General features: G+C 50.9%; 1 protein-coding gene across 6 annotated transcripts in view; it reads right to left on the bottom strand.

Annotated features, from left to right (window-relative positions):
- LOC142045654 (ankyrin repeat and fibronectin type-III domain-containing protein 1-like) overlaps window positions 1–15,879 on the bottom strand; it is a 256,556-nt gene that overhangs the window by 211,326 nt on the left and 29,351 nt on the right. Inside the window, exon 1 of one of the 6 annotated variants that reach the window (XM_075059377.1) lies at window positions 12,249–12,318. The exons of the other annotated variants lie outside the window; for them this stretch is intronic. Coding sequence (XP_074915478.1) covers window positions 12,249–12,265 — 17 coding nt within the window. The 5' untranslated portion in view covers window positions 12,266–12,318. Of the gene's footprint in view, window positions 1–12,248; window positions 12,319–15,879 lie in introns of those variants that run through there. 6 annotated transcript variants of the gene reach the window in all.

Below are 15,879 nucleotides of genomic sequence, written 5' to 3' on the forward strand. Positions count from 1 at the left end.
GCATGGGAGTCCAGACCTTTCCCCAGCATCCACCAGACAATGCGCAATATGAAGCTGTGCCCTGAAGGGCTGTGGGGGGACACCATGCCAGCCCTTGCAAAGCGTCCTAGGATCTTAGAGCCTGGACCACATGAGGAAAGGCAGCATAACTACTGCATATCCAGGACAACCAGATAATGAAGCACATTAAAAAAAACCCAAACATTTAAGTGCTATCTGGCCATGGGGTTTAACCATGCATGTTTCTACGACACAGTCAGGGTCAAGGATCCACTGGATTTCTACCATAATTCAATGCCCTCCCCCAAAGAGACTGTAAGGCAATACCTTTTACAAACACCCTCACTGGGGTCTGTCAAGCTGTGCTTTGACACAGGGGTAGCACAGGGGGAAGCCAGCAAGCAGAGCACGCTGCCTACAGCATGGAGGAAGGAGGTCCAGTACCACAGCCACAGTTCACAGCAGCAAAGCCTCCCAAACCTCCAACCCCATGACATCAACATGGTAAGAAAAATAACTCACAGCATGTGCTCTGCACATCCACTGCTGGGAAACAAACAACAGGCAGGAAATATACCTTCCACTTAAAAGATAAAGCAATCTGGAAATTGAAACTTCTTCACCAGTTACCAGCTGCTGTGGGAGAGGAGATGGTGGAGCACAAGGCACCAAGGTCAACAGTTCTTCATGTCAAATACCTAAAAACCAGCATCATAAGGGTGTCTGACAGAACAGGCTTCTTACTACATCTCCTGTGTGTACTACTGCTACGCATCAACATAAACATGCACACAAGTTGTCTTAAGCTAAAACACCAAGCAGCCCTCAAAGCAGCACATCCCTTAACGCCCCAAAGAGGGCAAAAAAGCTTGAAATACCAGAGAGGTTTGTTCATCACATTTCTGTGAACCTTATCTCAGCCACGATGTACATCTCTGCACAAGCAGACTTACCACCAGCACCGTCACACCTTAGCCACGTTTCCCAGCGCATGGGGCAGGACACAGCACCACGTTACCTGCGGGGTTGAGCAGCTTCACTGTCCCATGCAGTAACTGGCAGTGGCCAGGATGCCTCTGCTGGCACCTCTGGCAGATCTGTGAGCTGTGTTACGGCCTCCCAAACGCTGACGAGCCGCAACTGACATGTCTGCTTCACCCCGGGCAGGGCCACAGGATCTCTCATCACCCGATGCTTGCAAAAGCAGTAGATGGGAGTCACAGGGAGCATCATGACAACACAACAACAAACCCGAGCTCCCTGCTTCCTTCTCCAAGTCCCCCGACCTCCGATGTCGCAGAACCGCGGATGAACTAACTGGGGCAGAGACCAGTCCTTTGGCCATAGGCCACAGGGAATTGCCTCGGACGTCATCACCGCCGGGCTGCCGGAGGCAGGCAGAGCTCAGTGGTGCAGCTCAGCATTGTGCAATCCCCAAATGATTAAAATCAGGATATGCCCCCTCCCACACGCCTGGAGGCAAAACTCAAAGGTGCTGCTTTCCCTCCCAGGAGGGGCTCAAGAAGGTGTCTTGAGCTACTTCTCTGCTGCATGGTTATCCCAGGCCCCAACAGCTCTCCTCACAAAGGGCTGCTCCCCATCTGCGTGACGGGCTGCCTTGGCTTTAGGGGCACAGGAGGGGTTTCCCCAGCTGTGACACCTCATCAGGAAAAGAAGGAAAACAGGAAGGAGAAAAGGAAGATTACATCTTATTCCATGTTGTCCCTGTACTGGTTGCCTCCGCTTTAGTCCCCAGCTCACTAGCAGCAGCTCCCTGCACTCTGGACTAACCCTTTTGTCATACCATGGTCACATCCACTGTCAGACCCTCAGACCCACCTCAGCTTCCACTTCCAGTGGAAGGAGCAAGCACCTCTGTGAGCCCCCAACCTGCCATCCACAAATGTGCCAGCTGCTGCCTGGGGCACACAGAGAAAACCCCTCACTCCCAAAACCCCCAAAAAAATTCTGGAAAAAGAAGTCACAACCCCACCAAAATCAGGAGCCTTCATTCTCTACAGAGTCCTGCTAAAGCACCTGGAGTGTGACCACAGCAGTGCTTTGCTAACACCTAAAAAGCAAAAACTGAACCTGGGTAGACACAGTTTAAAAGCCAAAGTTGATGGGTTTCCCTAGCACAGCGTGGCATCATGTGGCTCATCTCCACTGGTCCCACAACAGCTCTACCCTCAGCTCAGGTCCAGGCAGCATCCCTACAGGACACCTGGTGCAGGTTGTCCCTGGGGTTTCTTAACATCAGCTGCTGCAGAGCACAGACAGATCAGGGCCACACAACGTGGGCAACCAGCACCCACAATGGCCACGGGCCACCCTGTGTTGCTCTGCAGCATTCAAGCTGTAAGAAACAATTTGGTATTTTTTCACTCTAATATCCCTAGGCTCTGCCCAAGCTAGAAGTTGTTTCCAACTCAGCTGTGTCTTTCCAGTCATTCATTTTCCAAACAAAGCCTAGTATTTCCTCCATCTGCAGTGAAACACATGCTCCCTTCTGCTACAGGGGCCACAGCAGGACCAGGAACCACAGTGGTACACGGCGACCCATGCCCTGGGCCTCCTTGCTGGCAAGAGATTTGGCACAAACAGAGTGGGATGGGGCTGAAGAGGTCAAGGGCTGTTTTTTCCCTTGGTGCATGCTGCAGGGTGTCCCACTGGCTGCTGCTGTGAAAAATCTCCCTGCCCAACTAGGCAGGTTTCAACAATGCTGCACACAGACCATGGGGTGACCAGGCAGGAATGCTGCTGAGCAGGGCCATCCTCCTCGTCCTCACACCAGCAGGTTAAAGCAGGAATGATGCACCAGGGAAGGATCCTCTTGCCCTGCAGGAAGGTCAGTCACAGAGCCAGTGTGACCCATGTCCTCCCCAGAGTGCTGCAAACGGCTCTGGACCTCTCCTCCCACCCCCAAGGATGCAGAACAGGCACTCCACATATGCTTTTGGGAAGAAAAAAAAAAAATTTAAAATCAAGTAACATCCTTACACACATCCAGGAAAACACATTTTAAAAGGTCACTCTGCAGCTAGTGCATGAAACAGGAAAAATTTAAAACAAGCAGTGAAGGTGGGAAGTACCAGAGGACATCAAATAGGCCACATTTTCACTGCACACATCTGCTGGCAGGCCAATATTGGTCAAGATAAACGGAGATGTACAGTGCGATCAGAGCAGCCAGACCTGTGAAAGCCTCATGGATGAATGCACTTGTAACAGCACAAGAAGCCCCACAGGGCTCAGGAATAAGATTAAGCGATAATAGGGCAGCTCTGGCAATTTGAGCAGCTTTCATGTTACAGTCACTTCATCAGCCCAGAGGATTGGAGTGTCTATGTCTATACCAAGCATCACCCATGGGGCTGATCTCCTGCATCAGGCACCACTGCTTGTGAGATTTGGTCATGGCCCAAATCTCTCCAAATCGCCTTGAGAAGCAGGCAATGAGTTCAGCCCTGGAGCAGGATAAGAGACAGGGCTCTTCTGGCCGCGGACTAGGTGCTGGCATCCCAAGAGTCCAGCCACACGACCACACAGAGATGTTGAGAACTAAGACCTTTTCAAGGTGCCAAGATGCAAATAACAGTAGATAACATGAAAATAAAAAATAAATAAATAAAACAAAGATGCAAACCATCTTCATCAACAGACAGGCCTCATGCAGAACTATAGCTACAGGAGCTAAGCTGTGCAAGTCCAGGCTTAATATACCTTCTTCCAGCCTAGCAAGTCCAAAGATGTCCCAGCCATCCTCAACCTCCTCTTCTCAGGTAAGCTTCATCCCGTGGCTGAACTCTGCCTGATTTGCAGATGTGTCTTTATCATCTGCCCACTATTTGCAGAGGAACAGAAGAAGAGATTATACCATATTAAGGTACACCCCAGGCACTAGCTTCAAGTCTTTGATTTACTCTTTTACAGGTCACTGTCTCTGTAAAAATATACCAAAGGCAATTGCCAGCACAGTCAACAGCTACACTGGTGGTTGAGCATGAAAAATGAACAAGGCTTTCCTCCCAAATTACTCCTGCTTTGCAGAGAAGGCTGTGAGGACAGAAAGCAGGGGAGAGAGAGGAAGAAAAGGTCAGAGCAAGCAAGGGCATGCAGCAGAAAGCAACATAAAAGTCAATTCAGCAGAAGTAGGATGGGGCAGTGCAAGCTGGACCAGCACAGCCCTTTCCCTCTCCTGCCCCAGCGCGGCTGGACCATGCCCAGGGAGCAATGCAGGCAGCATTAGGCTCCGCAATGCACCAGCTGATTTTCAAAACTCCTTTTATAAAAAAGGGTATCCAAAACGACAGTCAGCAACCCTGAAACTCTTAAGAAAATAGGGCAAGCATGGATTTTTGAAGATGGGAAGAAAAGACATGAAAGGTAGAATTGAACAAGGTTGTTGGTAGCAGTCCTGCAACACCACATTTCAATTCCTACACAGTTTATTTCACACTGCCCAGGCCCCAGCTGATGTGACCCAAGTACACACAGCACAGAGAGGAACCTGCCTTCCCTGGCACACAACAAATGTGGCATTACAGCAAAGGACAGGGAAAAAGCAGAGGAGCAACGCTTTGCCACCCCAGCTCCCTAACAAAGGCTCTGATTGCGCCAGCTCCAGCTACTCCAAAGGGTAAAGCCCCTGGGGTAACATTAGGACTCTGTAAGAGATCAATAGCAAATGCATGGAGTCTGAGCGTGCTCCCTTAGCAGCTTGCTGGATTAAAGATTTAATGCAATGTGTCCCTCTGGAAGAAATTACACAGGCTATTAAGAAAGATGCGCCTCTCATCTGATGAAATCCAGCAATCATTGCAGCAATACGTGCAAACTAAATAGGCTCTGTAGAGCAAAGGGAAAGCTGCAGTTGCTCTCGTGAGCCTTTTCTGGATAGAGGAACCAATGGGTAAAGCAGCAGCTCTATTAGCAGTAAAGCAAATGTGCAGACACAGCCATACCATGCCTGCAGAGAGCGAGACACTCCCTGCTTCCAAGGCAAAAAGTAAAACACTCACTAGCAATCGGTCTCTGTTTCCCCACTGTCATCCAGGAGCTCTGGAGGCCACCAGAGCAGGGCAAACAGCCCCAGGCCAGGAGCAGCAGGCGACCTTCAACACCTCACGGGGTCTTGCTTTCCAGAAAAGAGCAAGAGACATGCCAGTCATTGATCCCCCTGTCCCCACCAAGGTTGCAGCACCTTGGCACTTTGGGAATCCAAAGTATTAGCTAGTGCTTCTCCTGACAGACAAGCAGGAATTAACCCCATCTCCCTCACCCAGGGCCAATGGGACCAGAGGAATGCAGGCTGTCACAGCAACAGGAAAACCAAATGGTAAAACATCTTATTACTTTGGGGAGATAACCTCAGGTTAATAAAGCATTATTCAGAGCATAGCAAGTACCTCTTTCTAAGCAGCAGTGTTGTGCTGCAGACAGCAGCACTGGCTACATTAAATTCAGCTCCAACATCCCCTCAGAGTGTTCAGCAGCTTCACCACAATAGAGGCTGATCAGTAAGACATCAGACTTGACCAAAGGAAACAGATCCAGGGAAGAGTTCACGTAGCAGAGCTTGCATTAGTATCCGCAGAGCCCTTTTGTCTAGCAAAACCATCCACACAGCAAGATGCACCTGGAGATAGTTTTCCCAGGAAACCTGAGCTGAGACCCCTGAACTCGTTCAGGGTGGACCACAGATGCACAGAGAGTTCCCAGGTCCTGAGCATGACCCACAGCATCAGCCACAAAAGGGCAGCCATCTGCACACCTGGCACTGTTGTGCTGCTCTCTGGACTCACAGCTGCGAATTCCCACTCCTTTCCAAGGGAATCCATTGGTTCAGATACCATGCCAGGCTCCACACTGCAAAGATCCAGGCACCCTCACAAACTCACAGGGCAGGCAACTGACACATCTCTGCAGAGTCCTCCATTCTCCCCCCAGCAAGTGTGGACACACATGGGATAACACCGCACTACAGCAAACCTCTTTGGTTTGCTTCCCACACACTGCATGCACCTCAAAGAAAGCTGCGTGAAGCAACTCCCCCCAACACCTTCACTGCTGTAGTGCTTTGCTCCCTAGAAACATCATTCAACAGTCTCAGCCTGGCACTGGGAACATCTCATGCAGCCAAGCACTACTCTGCAGTGTTGGTCCCGGTGGTCTGCCACAGGGCTGGCTCAGTTCCATAAACACAGCCCAGCATCCTGGCATGTGCATTATAAGGTACGCAGAATTGTGCACTAAATCAGAAAAGTTTCCATGATGGTCCTGTGTGCTGACAGAGGTGTTGCACCAGTAGGGCCCTGCTTCACGGACAGTCCTTCACTCATTTCCCCCCCTCTTTGCCCTGCTCCAGATCTTCCCAGCTTCCCATTGCAGGGTGAAGCTGAGTCACTCACATACTCTCCCCAGCCCTTCCTCACCCCCTATAAAAACCCTCAAAGCTCAGAGGCATGTGTAGAAGCTCCTGCAGGACTCAGGTGAAGGTGGACTTCCAGAAGGAAATAAAATTCATAGTTGCTCTGGTCAAAGCAAGGGTGCCCACAGATTTCCAAACTCCAATGGCAAGAAAAGTTGGAAAACAGAGATGCCTGTGGACCACCTGAGAAGACCACTCGGTTTAAAACACCAACTCTTGCAGTCTGTGCAGGAGACACGGGCAGACTGCATGGCACTGCACTTGAGTTGGACCTTTGGGGGAGCAGGGTGACAGCAGCTGCTTACCAACATCCCCTGGCTTCCCCACCCAGTACCTGCAAAGCTCACAGGGAGCTGCTGCAGGCAGAGCACTCCTTAGCTCCCGTGTTCTTCTGCTATAAGCACCAACCATGGATCCAGCAGGGAAACACCCTCTCTCCAAAGCCATGATGCCTGCCCCACCGTGCAGTGTTCTGCCCACACACCCTGTGAAAACAGACGATTTGGGGGGTGAACTTCAGCAGCCGGGTCACTGCAGCCTGGCAAGCCAGCACCAGCAGCTGCACACTTCTGCTCTGCCCACAGTATTTATTAGCTAAACATGTCAGCTTTGGACACTGGCACTTTTTGGCAGCTCCCTTCAGTTTAGGAGTGAGCGCACAGACAGATCTCACAGCTCAGCTGGTGAGCAGCTATTTGCAGGTTATTAATGAAATAATTTACTGTTTATTGCAGTGATTCTGCCAAAACACAAGCAAAAGCATTATGGTCACTGCTAGAAAACCTGCCAGTTCACAACAGGTCAGGGAAACAAAAGTTTCAGGTATTGCCTTCTAAAAAACAGGTTTACAGGACCCCATCAGTGGCCCAGGCTCTTCCTGGCACAGTTGTGCCTGTCACAGGTACTAAGGTGTCCAGGACAAACACTGCCTCCTGCCAAAACCCCTCATGCAGAGGAACATACAGCAGCAAAAAACCACTCTGCGTAAGCAGTCTCCCAAGGAACACACGTTCATTCCAGGTGCTTTATGGCAGAGCTGCAGCCAGTCCAGCAAGACTGCGAGTTGCACCCCCACCTTCCCACAACTGTAGCAAAGGGCCAAGCATCAGAGTAAACCCACACTGATGCAGCTTGGGTCCAAAAGCGCCAACTACACTGTCTGACATACCTGTGCTGCTGCTGACGACCTCTTAACCATGTTTCCTCCCAAAACACCATAGGGAAAGCAGAGAAGCACGTAAAGGAAAGAAACTGCCAGCCTGCCTTTACTTTGCTAATAAACAGGGAATCCACTTTCACCAGCGCATCAAGAGCCTGTGGAGATCAAGGAAATATATTCCTTTATACGCTCTCCAGGGCACATAGCTATTTGCAACCTGAAAAATAGTTGCTGTCACTGCACATCTAAGAAATTATCCTGCACACAACAGCATGGCTTTAAAGGAACAAGTACTACCCAAACTGCAGCTTGTTGCACACTCCCTCCAAAGTGGTCCCAGACAAGTCAGTGAGCGGGATGCAGGCACAGCTGCAGGGAGGGCCAGCATCATCCCACCCACAAGGACAGAGGCCGAGGATCCCCCAAGTCCCAGCACTATCACAGATCTACTGCTGACAGCCCTTCTCTGTGGAACTCTGGAGACCCCTGCAGCAAAGGCCCTCTGTGCAAGGTGGAGGTGCCCACCCCGAACAGGGAAGCTGAGCAGTGGTGCGGCGACACGGGGCCTTGGGGACATCAGTCACAGGGACTTCCAGGGAGGAAGAACAGCAGCACAAGCTGAAAATGTGTCACTGAAGACCACGAGGCCAGAATTTGGTTTCCTGCTTAAACGGAGTGAAAACAACCAAAGGACCAGCGCAACACACAGAAATCATCACGATGTGCTCCCCGATACACACCTGCGCAGCAGATGTGCCCGGTCTAGGGTAAGCGCTGCGGCAGGAGCTCCCTGGGGAAGGGCCAGCACCCGTCCCCCAGCCAGGCATCCCAGGCCAGCAGGCGCCTGGCTTGCCTGCAGTGTTGGGAGCATTCATTACCCTCCCTCCCCATGCTCACTGAATAATTAAACCTCCAGAAATTAGTCAAGTCTTTAACAAAGCCGGCTCAGCAAATGGAGTGAAGAATTTCTAGGTCAGCATTATGAGGAGGGTTGAGGAAAAAAAAAGGAAAAAAAAAAAGGAAAGAAGAGCCTTAGGGGTCTGCCTCCTGTTCATTTCCAAGGGATTAATACCCTGCTCTGCTTTGCCCAGCCAGGGCCAGCACCTCCAAAGCAAGGGCTTGGATGAGAATCACACCTTGTCATCCTGACAAGGGCTGACACCACACCTGCCTTCTGACATCGCCCAAATTTTTGTGCGAAGCATCTCTCTCCTTCTCACACAATTCATTTTCCAAAGCAGAGAGGAAAGCACCTTATGACAATTATATTTGTTATGTCTCTCCCGCTTCAATGCCTTTGATGTGTTAACTGCCATCTTCTGCTAAGGGTTTTTTTTCCCCTCTTCTCAAAGCCGTAACCCGGGGATGAAGTACGCAGAAAAAGCCCCAGAAGCGTCACATTTCACAGCACCAGCAAGCAAGGCCAGCCCTCTGTGAAGCCCCTCTCAGCCCATTCACGCAGCACTGTCTATCACCGTGCCCAACAGCACAAGGGGCAGGCAGGTTTCCAGCCGTGGTGCCCTGCCAAGAGACAGCAACAGCTACTGCAAGGCGCTGGGTGACAGCTGCTCCCTTTGGTAAAAGCTGTATCTGATGCTTGAAAAGCACTAGCTCTGTCCTCCCCGGGAGACAACCCTTGTAAAAATGAATAATCATTTAAGAAGATGGATCCTCCCTGAGACAGATGCAGGTATTTGGGCACCCAAAAAGATCTGGGACTGTGGGAAGAGCACACAGAGCTGGGGTGCAAGGAGGGTACCGGGGCAGGGTGGGAGGGTGGAGCAGCGCAGGTGAGGGGTACCAGCGGCGCACCCCGCTCTGCGGGTGCCAGAGCCGAGTGAGCAGCAGTACCGCACTGCCCTCTCGTGTCCCTTGCTCCGGCAGGCGCCCGCCCCACGGTCCCGCAGGGACCCACCCGGCGGCAGCCCCAGTCTCCTGTTCCCACTACTCCCCATCGTGCTGCCCTCCTCTTCTCCCACCCCCATCTGGGAAGCAGGGAGGCTGCTTGGGGGATCAGAGACAGGGTCAGTGCTTGCAGTTTCCCACTTCTCCGTGAAAGAGTTCAGCCAGAAGTTCCAGTGTGGGAGCATGGAAGAGGAGGCAGAGGACTCTAGTGACAGCTGCCAGACACACACACACACACACCCCGCCACGCCATCGCCACACAGCCAGGATGTGCACGAAGGAAACGCAGAGGGACCAGACACCTGCCAAGAGCCTGGGGTGGAGGGACTCCATAGAAACCTATTCTCCCCTTCGCTCACACGTGTTAAAACAACCCTCACCACCATTACTACAACCCTCTGGGCAACAGGTCCAGCCCCGAGGAGGTATTCACAAGCAGACCCAAAGAGGGAGGGTGGCAGGAACCAAGCAAGGGAAACAGCCAGTGCTGCACCCACCTCTTACTCTGCTGCTTCACGCGACCTCTTCCTGCACCAGTTACAAAGACCGCATCCTCTGCGGGCAGCCTGCTCAGAAGCTCTCCCTAACATCACACCACCTTATTTCTTCCTTCAGTTTAACCTGCTAGGCACCCTGCAGTCCATACTCACATTCAGAGAAGGGACTGCATGCAGTTACTGCATCTGCCACCAAGCTCCCATGCCTGCTTCAGCACCTCCAGCTCATCCCTTCACTACTCACAGGTTGTTTTTTTCCAGCTTCTCCTGCATTTTCTGACAGACACAGACAAACAAAGCCCAGAGGAGGGCAGGGAGTTAGGGACCAGCGGTGCAGAGGGTCAGTCCCTCCACCTGGTGGGCTACACAGTCCCCCAAGGGGCTCCATCCCTCTGCCCCATGGCAAGAGCACCAAAGCCTTGTTGGAGTGGGGATATCCAGCACTCCTTTCTCTCCCCCGTGTGGCAGAAGCGCACATGGCAAAGGCTGAGGTCAGTGCATCTCCATCCAACCAGGACCACGTGCTCTTTGGATGAATCTTCTTCCCCTCTCTGAGGTGGTGGACACGCAGCAGACAGCTCCCTGTGGGAGCAAGAGGACCATCGGGGACAGACAGGCAGCAGGACTGGACTCAGCACAACAGCTCTGTGCCACAAGAGCACTGCCTAGCTCATGGGGGTGCTGGGGACCTGGAGTGGCCTGAAGCAGCAGCAAGGTGGCGGGGGGGGCACTGCAAGCACACCCTGCCTGGCCCCCCAAGTGAGGTGGGGGTGGCCGCAAACAATCCCGGCATTGAGAGGCTGCTCACCCCAGCCCATCTGCAGCTCCATGAGCCTGTGGCAAACAAAGACAACGTTAGCCAATAGTGAGCCCTGCCAAGACGGGGGAGACAAACCGGCCTTTGTATCTGAAAAGGCAAAGTTAGCTTTGGGGAAAAGACTAGATAGCGAAAGGACTGGAGTCTGTGCTTTGGCTGCTTTTCACTTAGAGGTTTCTAATCCATGTGCAGATGACAGCAGAAGTCTCAAACGCTCCCTTTCTCTTGCCTGCCCCACTCATGAGACAAGCTGCGGGTCCCACCGCAGGTCCTCTCTCATGGAAGCACTCAGCACCGGTCCACAAACACACACTCACAGCAACAGGAAGACTGAGCCAAGAGGGGTTTGACCCATCCCAGCTTAAATCCATTTATCACCGTGTTCTTCTGTTGCCCCCCAGACCAGCAGAAAGCTGGGAGCTCAAAAGCGTTCCTCCCCAGGGGTAACCTAAGCAGGGTCTGCACTTCTGCCCTCAGACCTGGCCCATCCTGTCTCTTCCCAGTGCTTGAACTTCACATCCATGCCAGCAATGATTTCCATATGCAGAAAAACAAACCCCCAAGGACAACAGATTTTCTCCCATTTCCTCCCTTCCCCAGCCCTGGGACAAGAGCAGCCCTCCTGCCTGCAGCGAGCCAGTGGCTGCCTATCCTCACTCATGCTGAGACACAGACCAGCATGTGCACTGTGCTTACCTCCACAGCCATGCGATCACCCTCAGGTGATCTCAGCACAGATCTTAAAGGTGGGAAACATTTAATAGTGGCCACTAACAGCTTCTGTGCAGCCAGGACAGCCCAGCCTAGGACACACTTCCCAGGGGAACCTCCCTGAAAAGACAAATCCTCCCCACAACTTAATGGGAAAAACAAGAGCAGATATAAAAGGAATCAGGAAGAATTTTTTTCTTTACACAGCACTCACTCTGGAAAGCTGACACAATGGACTGAGATTAAATATACATATTTAACCACTGCTGCAGTGAAACCATCAGGTTTGACAGTACCTACCAGGTTTCCACTACTGGTACAAACCCTGTCATTCACACCTTCCTTAGTCACAGCTAGTTCACATTGCATTACTCCAATTAAAAAAATAAAACGCTTGCCCAGCACTCCCCACAGCTCCCACCACTACATCCAAGTGCTGTGCCCAGCTGTGGTACCAGCAGGCATTTGTCAGGCTGTATGAAAATGGTGAAAGGTGGGGAAAGGCTACAAGCCCTCAGTCATGGCATTTACCGTTCATCCATGCAGTGAGACACAGTGTCTCCCTCCAGGCAGTTTGCTTTGCAATATGAAAATGGAACAAAGGTATCGTGCATGCCAAACGCTTACATTGGAGGGCCAGGCATCGGCTTCCCCAAACACCAGCACACCTCTTCTCCTATCAACCATCAGTGAGTGAAAGACAGAGAGCATGGCACAGCCCTGACTCACCCTCTGACAAGGTCCATCCCGCCCCTCGCCTCAGGGTCCACAGCAGCTCCTCCCCAGCTCCCAGCGGCCCAGAGATCATGCGCTGCAATGCAAACCTCCGTGCTCCACCATCGCTAGCCACCCTGTGCTGCTGGAAGGGAGAGACAGATGGAGACCCTGCCCATTAGTGAGACGGACAGAGCCCAGGAAATCAGCAGCACGTAACCGAGAGGTGAGTGATGTCCTGAGCCCTGCAGAGAAGGACAACCATGTGCCCAGCACAGTTGCGCTTCCCACCCAACAGGGCCAACAACCGCAGAGACATCTGGTCCAGCACAGTCCCACCCGGTGGCTTTGGCTCATCCCATCCCTCAGGACTGAGCAATGAGCTCAGTTTAAGGGATCTCAGCAACCATGAGCCTGGGCACGCTGGTGTAAGACCACACTCTCTGTGAGGATGCAAACCTTCCTTCATTTGCTTGGTACCTCTGACGTTAAACTGGGATGTCCTGTCCTCTTCCTAGATGATTATCAGTCATTGGATTGATAATGGATTACATTAGCTAATGGATTACATTAATTTCTTATTCGGCAGTAAAAAGTAGATGTGCAAGCAAGAATTATGGGCTTTTACTTTCATATATCCTCCCTCCCCTCTATTTGGCACTAGCAGCCAAAATATATTAGTGCTTTCTCCAGACCTCAGTAAATATGCATGGCTTGGCAAGAACGCCCAATGCATTTACTTGCTGCCACACTGACATTCATTTATTATTACATGGATGTATTCTCATTAGCCTGCAACCTGGTACGGTAAGAGAGATGAGATGCCCTGTTCAGAAGCCAAGGCAGAAGTATGAACAACTGGAGAAAAAGAAACCCTCCACCAGGAGTGGGGAACTGGTGTGGATCAGTCACGCTACAGGAGGAAAAAAAAAAAAAAAAAAACAAAACACCACATATACAGGCTCTCCTGGCGCTGGGCTAGCCTGCCATTACAGAGAACAACATGGAAAGGGGAAGGAAAAGGAATAAATGGGGTAAGACCATCAGCAGACACTGTCACTGGGTGAAGCCTTTGCTATCCAAGGGGAACAGCTAAGGCACCAGGACTCACAGCACACGAGCCTCAGGGGAGCCTCAACCCCACTCGTGGCACAACACAGGCTATGACCCCAGTGCCCACCAAGCCTAGGAGAATGCTTGCTGCTGCTGCTGTCCACAGCCATATTGACAGCAAAAACCAGGGAGGACAGGGAAGTGCAAAAAGCTGTCAGGAAAGAAAGCTTTAGCATAAAGTAAGTCTTCCTCCATTAGGGACAATAGAAGAAAAACTCCCCCACTAAAGAGAGGCATCTCAGTGCTTTTTCTGCCATATCACAACATTGCTCCATTTTCATCTGTTTCAGCTCAGAGCACCTTTGCTTTTAGCCTCCAAACCCTACCGTGCGTATCACTAAGCTGCCTGTTGCAGATTTACCCTGTGATAGACAGAAGAAGGTGGCTGCCAGTCTTCAGCATCACTGAAATTCAGACAAGTATCTGCCTGGATTCAGTCTCCATGGTGTAACTGCTGTCCGCTTCAGCATTTATATTCAAGGCAAATTTGTTGGGGGAAAACACACATTATTTGCAAATCATTTTGCTTCACTAGAGCTGGACACTGATGCAAAAGAAGTATTTGAACTGCATCCTCAGTCACACCTGCTAATCAGGAAACCTGCTCTCACCAAACCAGGACTGCAACTCTGAATTTGTTTTAATGCACACAACCAAGGAAACTGCTTTCCCTTGCTCCTGTTCCAACTGTGGCTGCTAAAGCAGCAGAAAACATCTGGCCAAAAATTATTTACCTTCAGAAAATCTTGCAAAATCCAGGACAATTGTCACGTGGAAGCCTGGAAACCCCAGTTTCAGCTAGAAATATTTTTCTGCTTGTAAATTGGAGACTGCAACCTCAGCCAAGTAGTTAAGGCTCTAATCACTGTGCCTGACATGGAGAAAGATGCCAGGGAAGTTTAATTTATGACACAGCTAATGGGGTTTGCCTTTAAGCACTGGACAAATCTTCCAGCTCATTACCCAATGTTAAGAATCACTTGGACAAATTAGGTATTGGAAAGTCAAGCCTGCAGAGCAGCTCTTTGATTTACCTTAAAATGACCTACAAAATAAAATGTCACACATGCCCCTCCTGGTCATCCTCACAACACAGCAGTACTATGATTAACATCCAGAATGCAGGACAGTGTTAGGCATTTAATTACAAAACTGTTTTGCCCCCTCACTTTATAAGCTAACACCTCTCAGCCAAAGGATGCTCTTCCCTGGTTTGCCTGGAAAGCTAAAGCAAAGCTGGGGCATCCTTGGGCTTGTGACGTACAAGGGAAGCAGCAAATTTTTGACAAAGAAAGTCTGGAAGAAAACTTCTGCATACTCAAGTCAAGCAGATTGCAAAGAGAATCTAAAAGGGAAAATGTAGGCAAAAAGAGTGCAGCAAATGGGATGAGACTACACATGTAACTCCCAGTGCCATTAAGGGCATCCTGACCAGAACCAGAGAAGATTGTTCATCACTTCTCTCCCAGGTGCTCTGCTTTTCTGTCTGTGCTGCTCTAACAGCCAGGGACAGAGGTTTGTTATCAGCAGAGGACAACACTGAAGAGAACTAGGCACTTCGTGATAGTCCCTTCCCTTGCCAGACTCCTCCAGACAGCACTTCATCCAGCCACCAGCTCACCACAAAGAGGAAGATTTCCCATCACATCACCACCTCTGCCCCATACACCAGCTATAGCAGACACATGGGACCTGGGCTGATGAACCATTATAGCCCCATTTCATCTCCTTCCCACCTCAGGCAATGAATGAGGAGCAAAAGACAAGGAACAGCCGATGCAGCTGGAGATGTTCCTTAAATGGTGGCAGCCAAAGGAACCAGCTTGATCTGGTGTTTCAAGGATGAGGATGATAATATGGCTGAGGGTGGCAGGGACCTCTGCAGATCACCCAGTCCAACCCCCTGCTCAAGCAGGGCCAGCTACAGCAGGCTGCCCAGGACTGCATCTGCTTGAGTTTTGAATATGTCCAAAGCTAGAGACTCCACAACCTCTCTGGGCAGCCTAGTTCATTATAAGAGCAATTTTGGTGTTTAAATGCAATTCCCTGCATTTCAGTTTGTGCTCATTACCGCTGTCCTGGCACCCCAAGAAAAGCCCATCTGAGGGCAAACCCCTTCTTACTGCTACACACATGGTAACACAGCTGTTCAGGGCTCACTGCTGCAGCGTGAGAAGCTGACACAGTATCTACTCATCAGGTTTATCAGGGTGCTGAACACTTCAAAACCCATATGTGGCTGTGGATAGGGAACTGTAGCACCAAGGGGCTAGAGAGGAGGTTTCTGGCCCTCCTCCCCAGTCCATCCAAAGCCAGGTTTTACCACAGCAACATATATCCTCTGCCACCAGGACAATGCAACTGAAACTGAACAGAAAGAAAATGCTCTTTTGCCCTTTACAGCCAGGCCCAGGAGCTCGTGGTGGGATGCTACCTCTCATTTTGCTAAGATTGTGTTTCAGCACCTCTGGCCATGGGTTTGCTCTCAGAAACTCATCCAGGCACAGCCCAGTGAGCAGCCATGGTCCCCTGG

Source organism: Buteo buteo, chromosome 29, assembly GCF_964188355.1.
Source record: "Buteo buteo chromosome 29, bButBut1.hap1.1, whole genome shotgun sequence".
Lineage (NCBI taxonomy): Eukaryota > Metazoa > Chordata > Aves > Accipitriformes > Accipitridae > Buteo > Buteo buteo.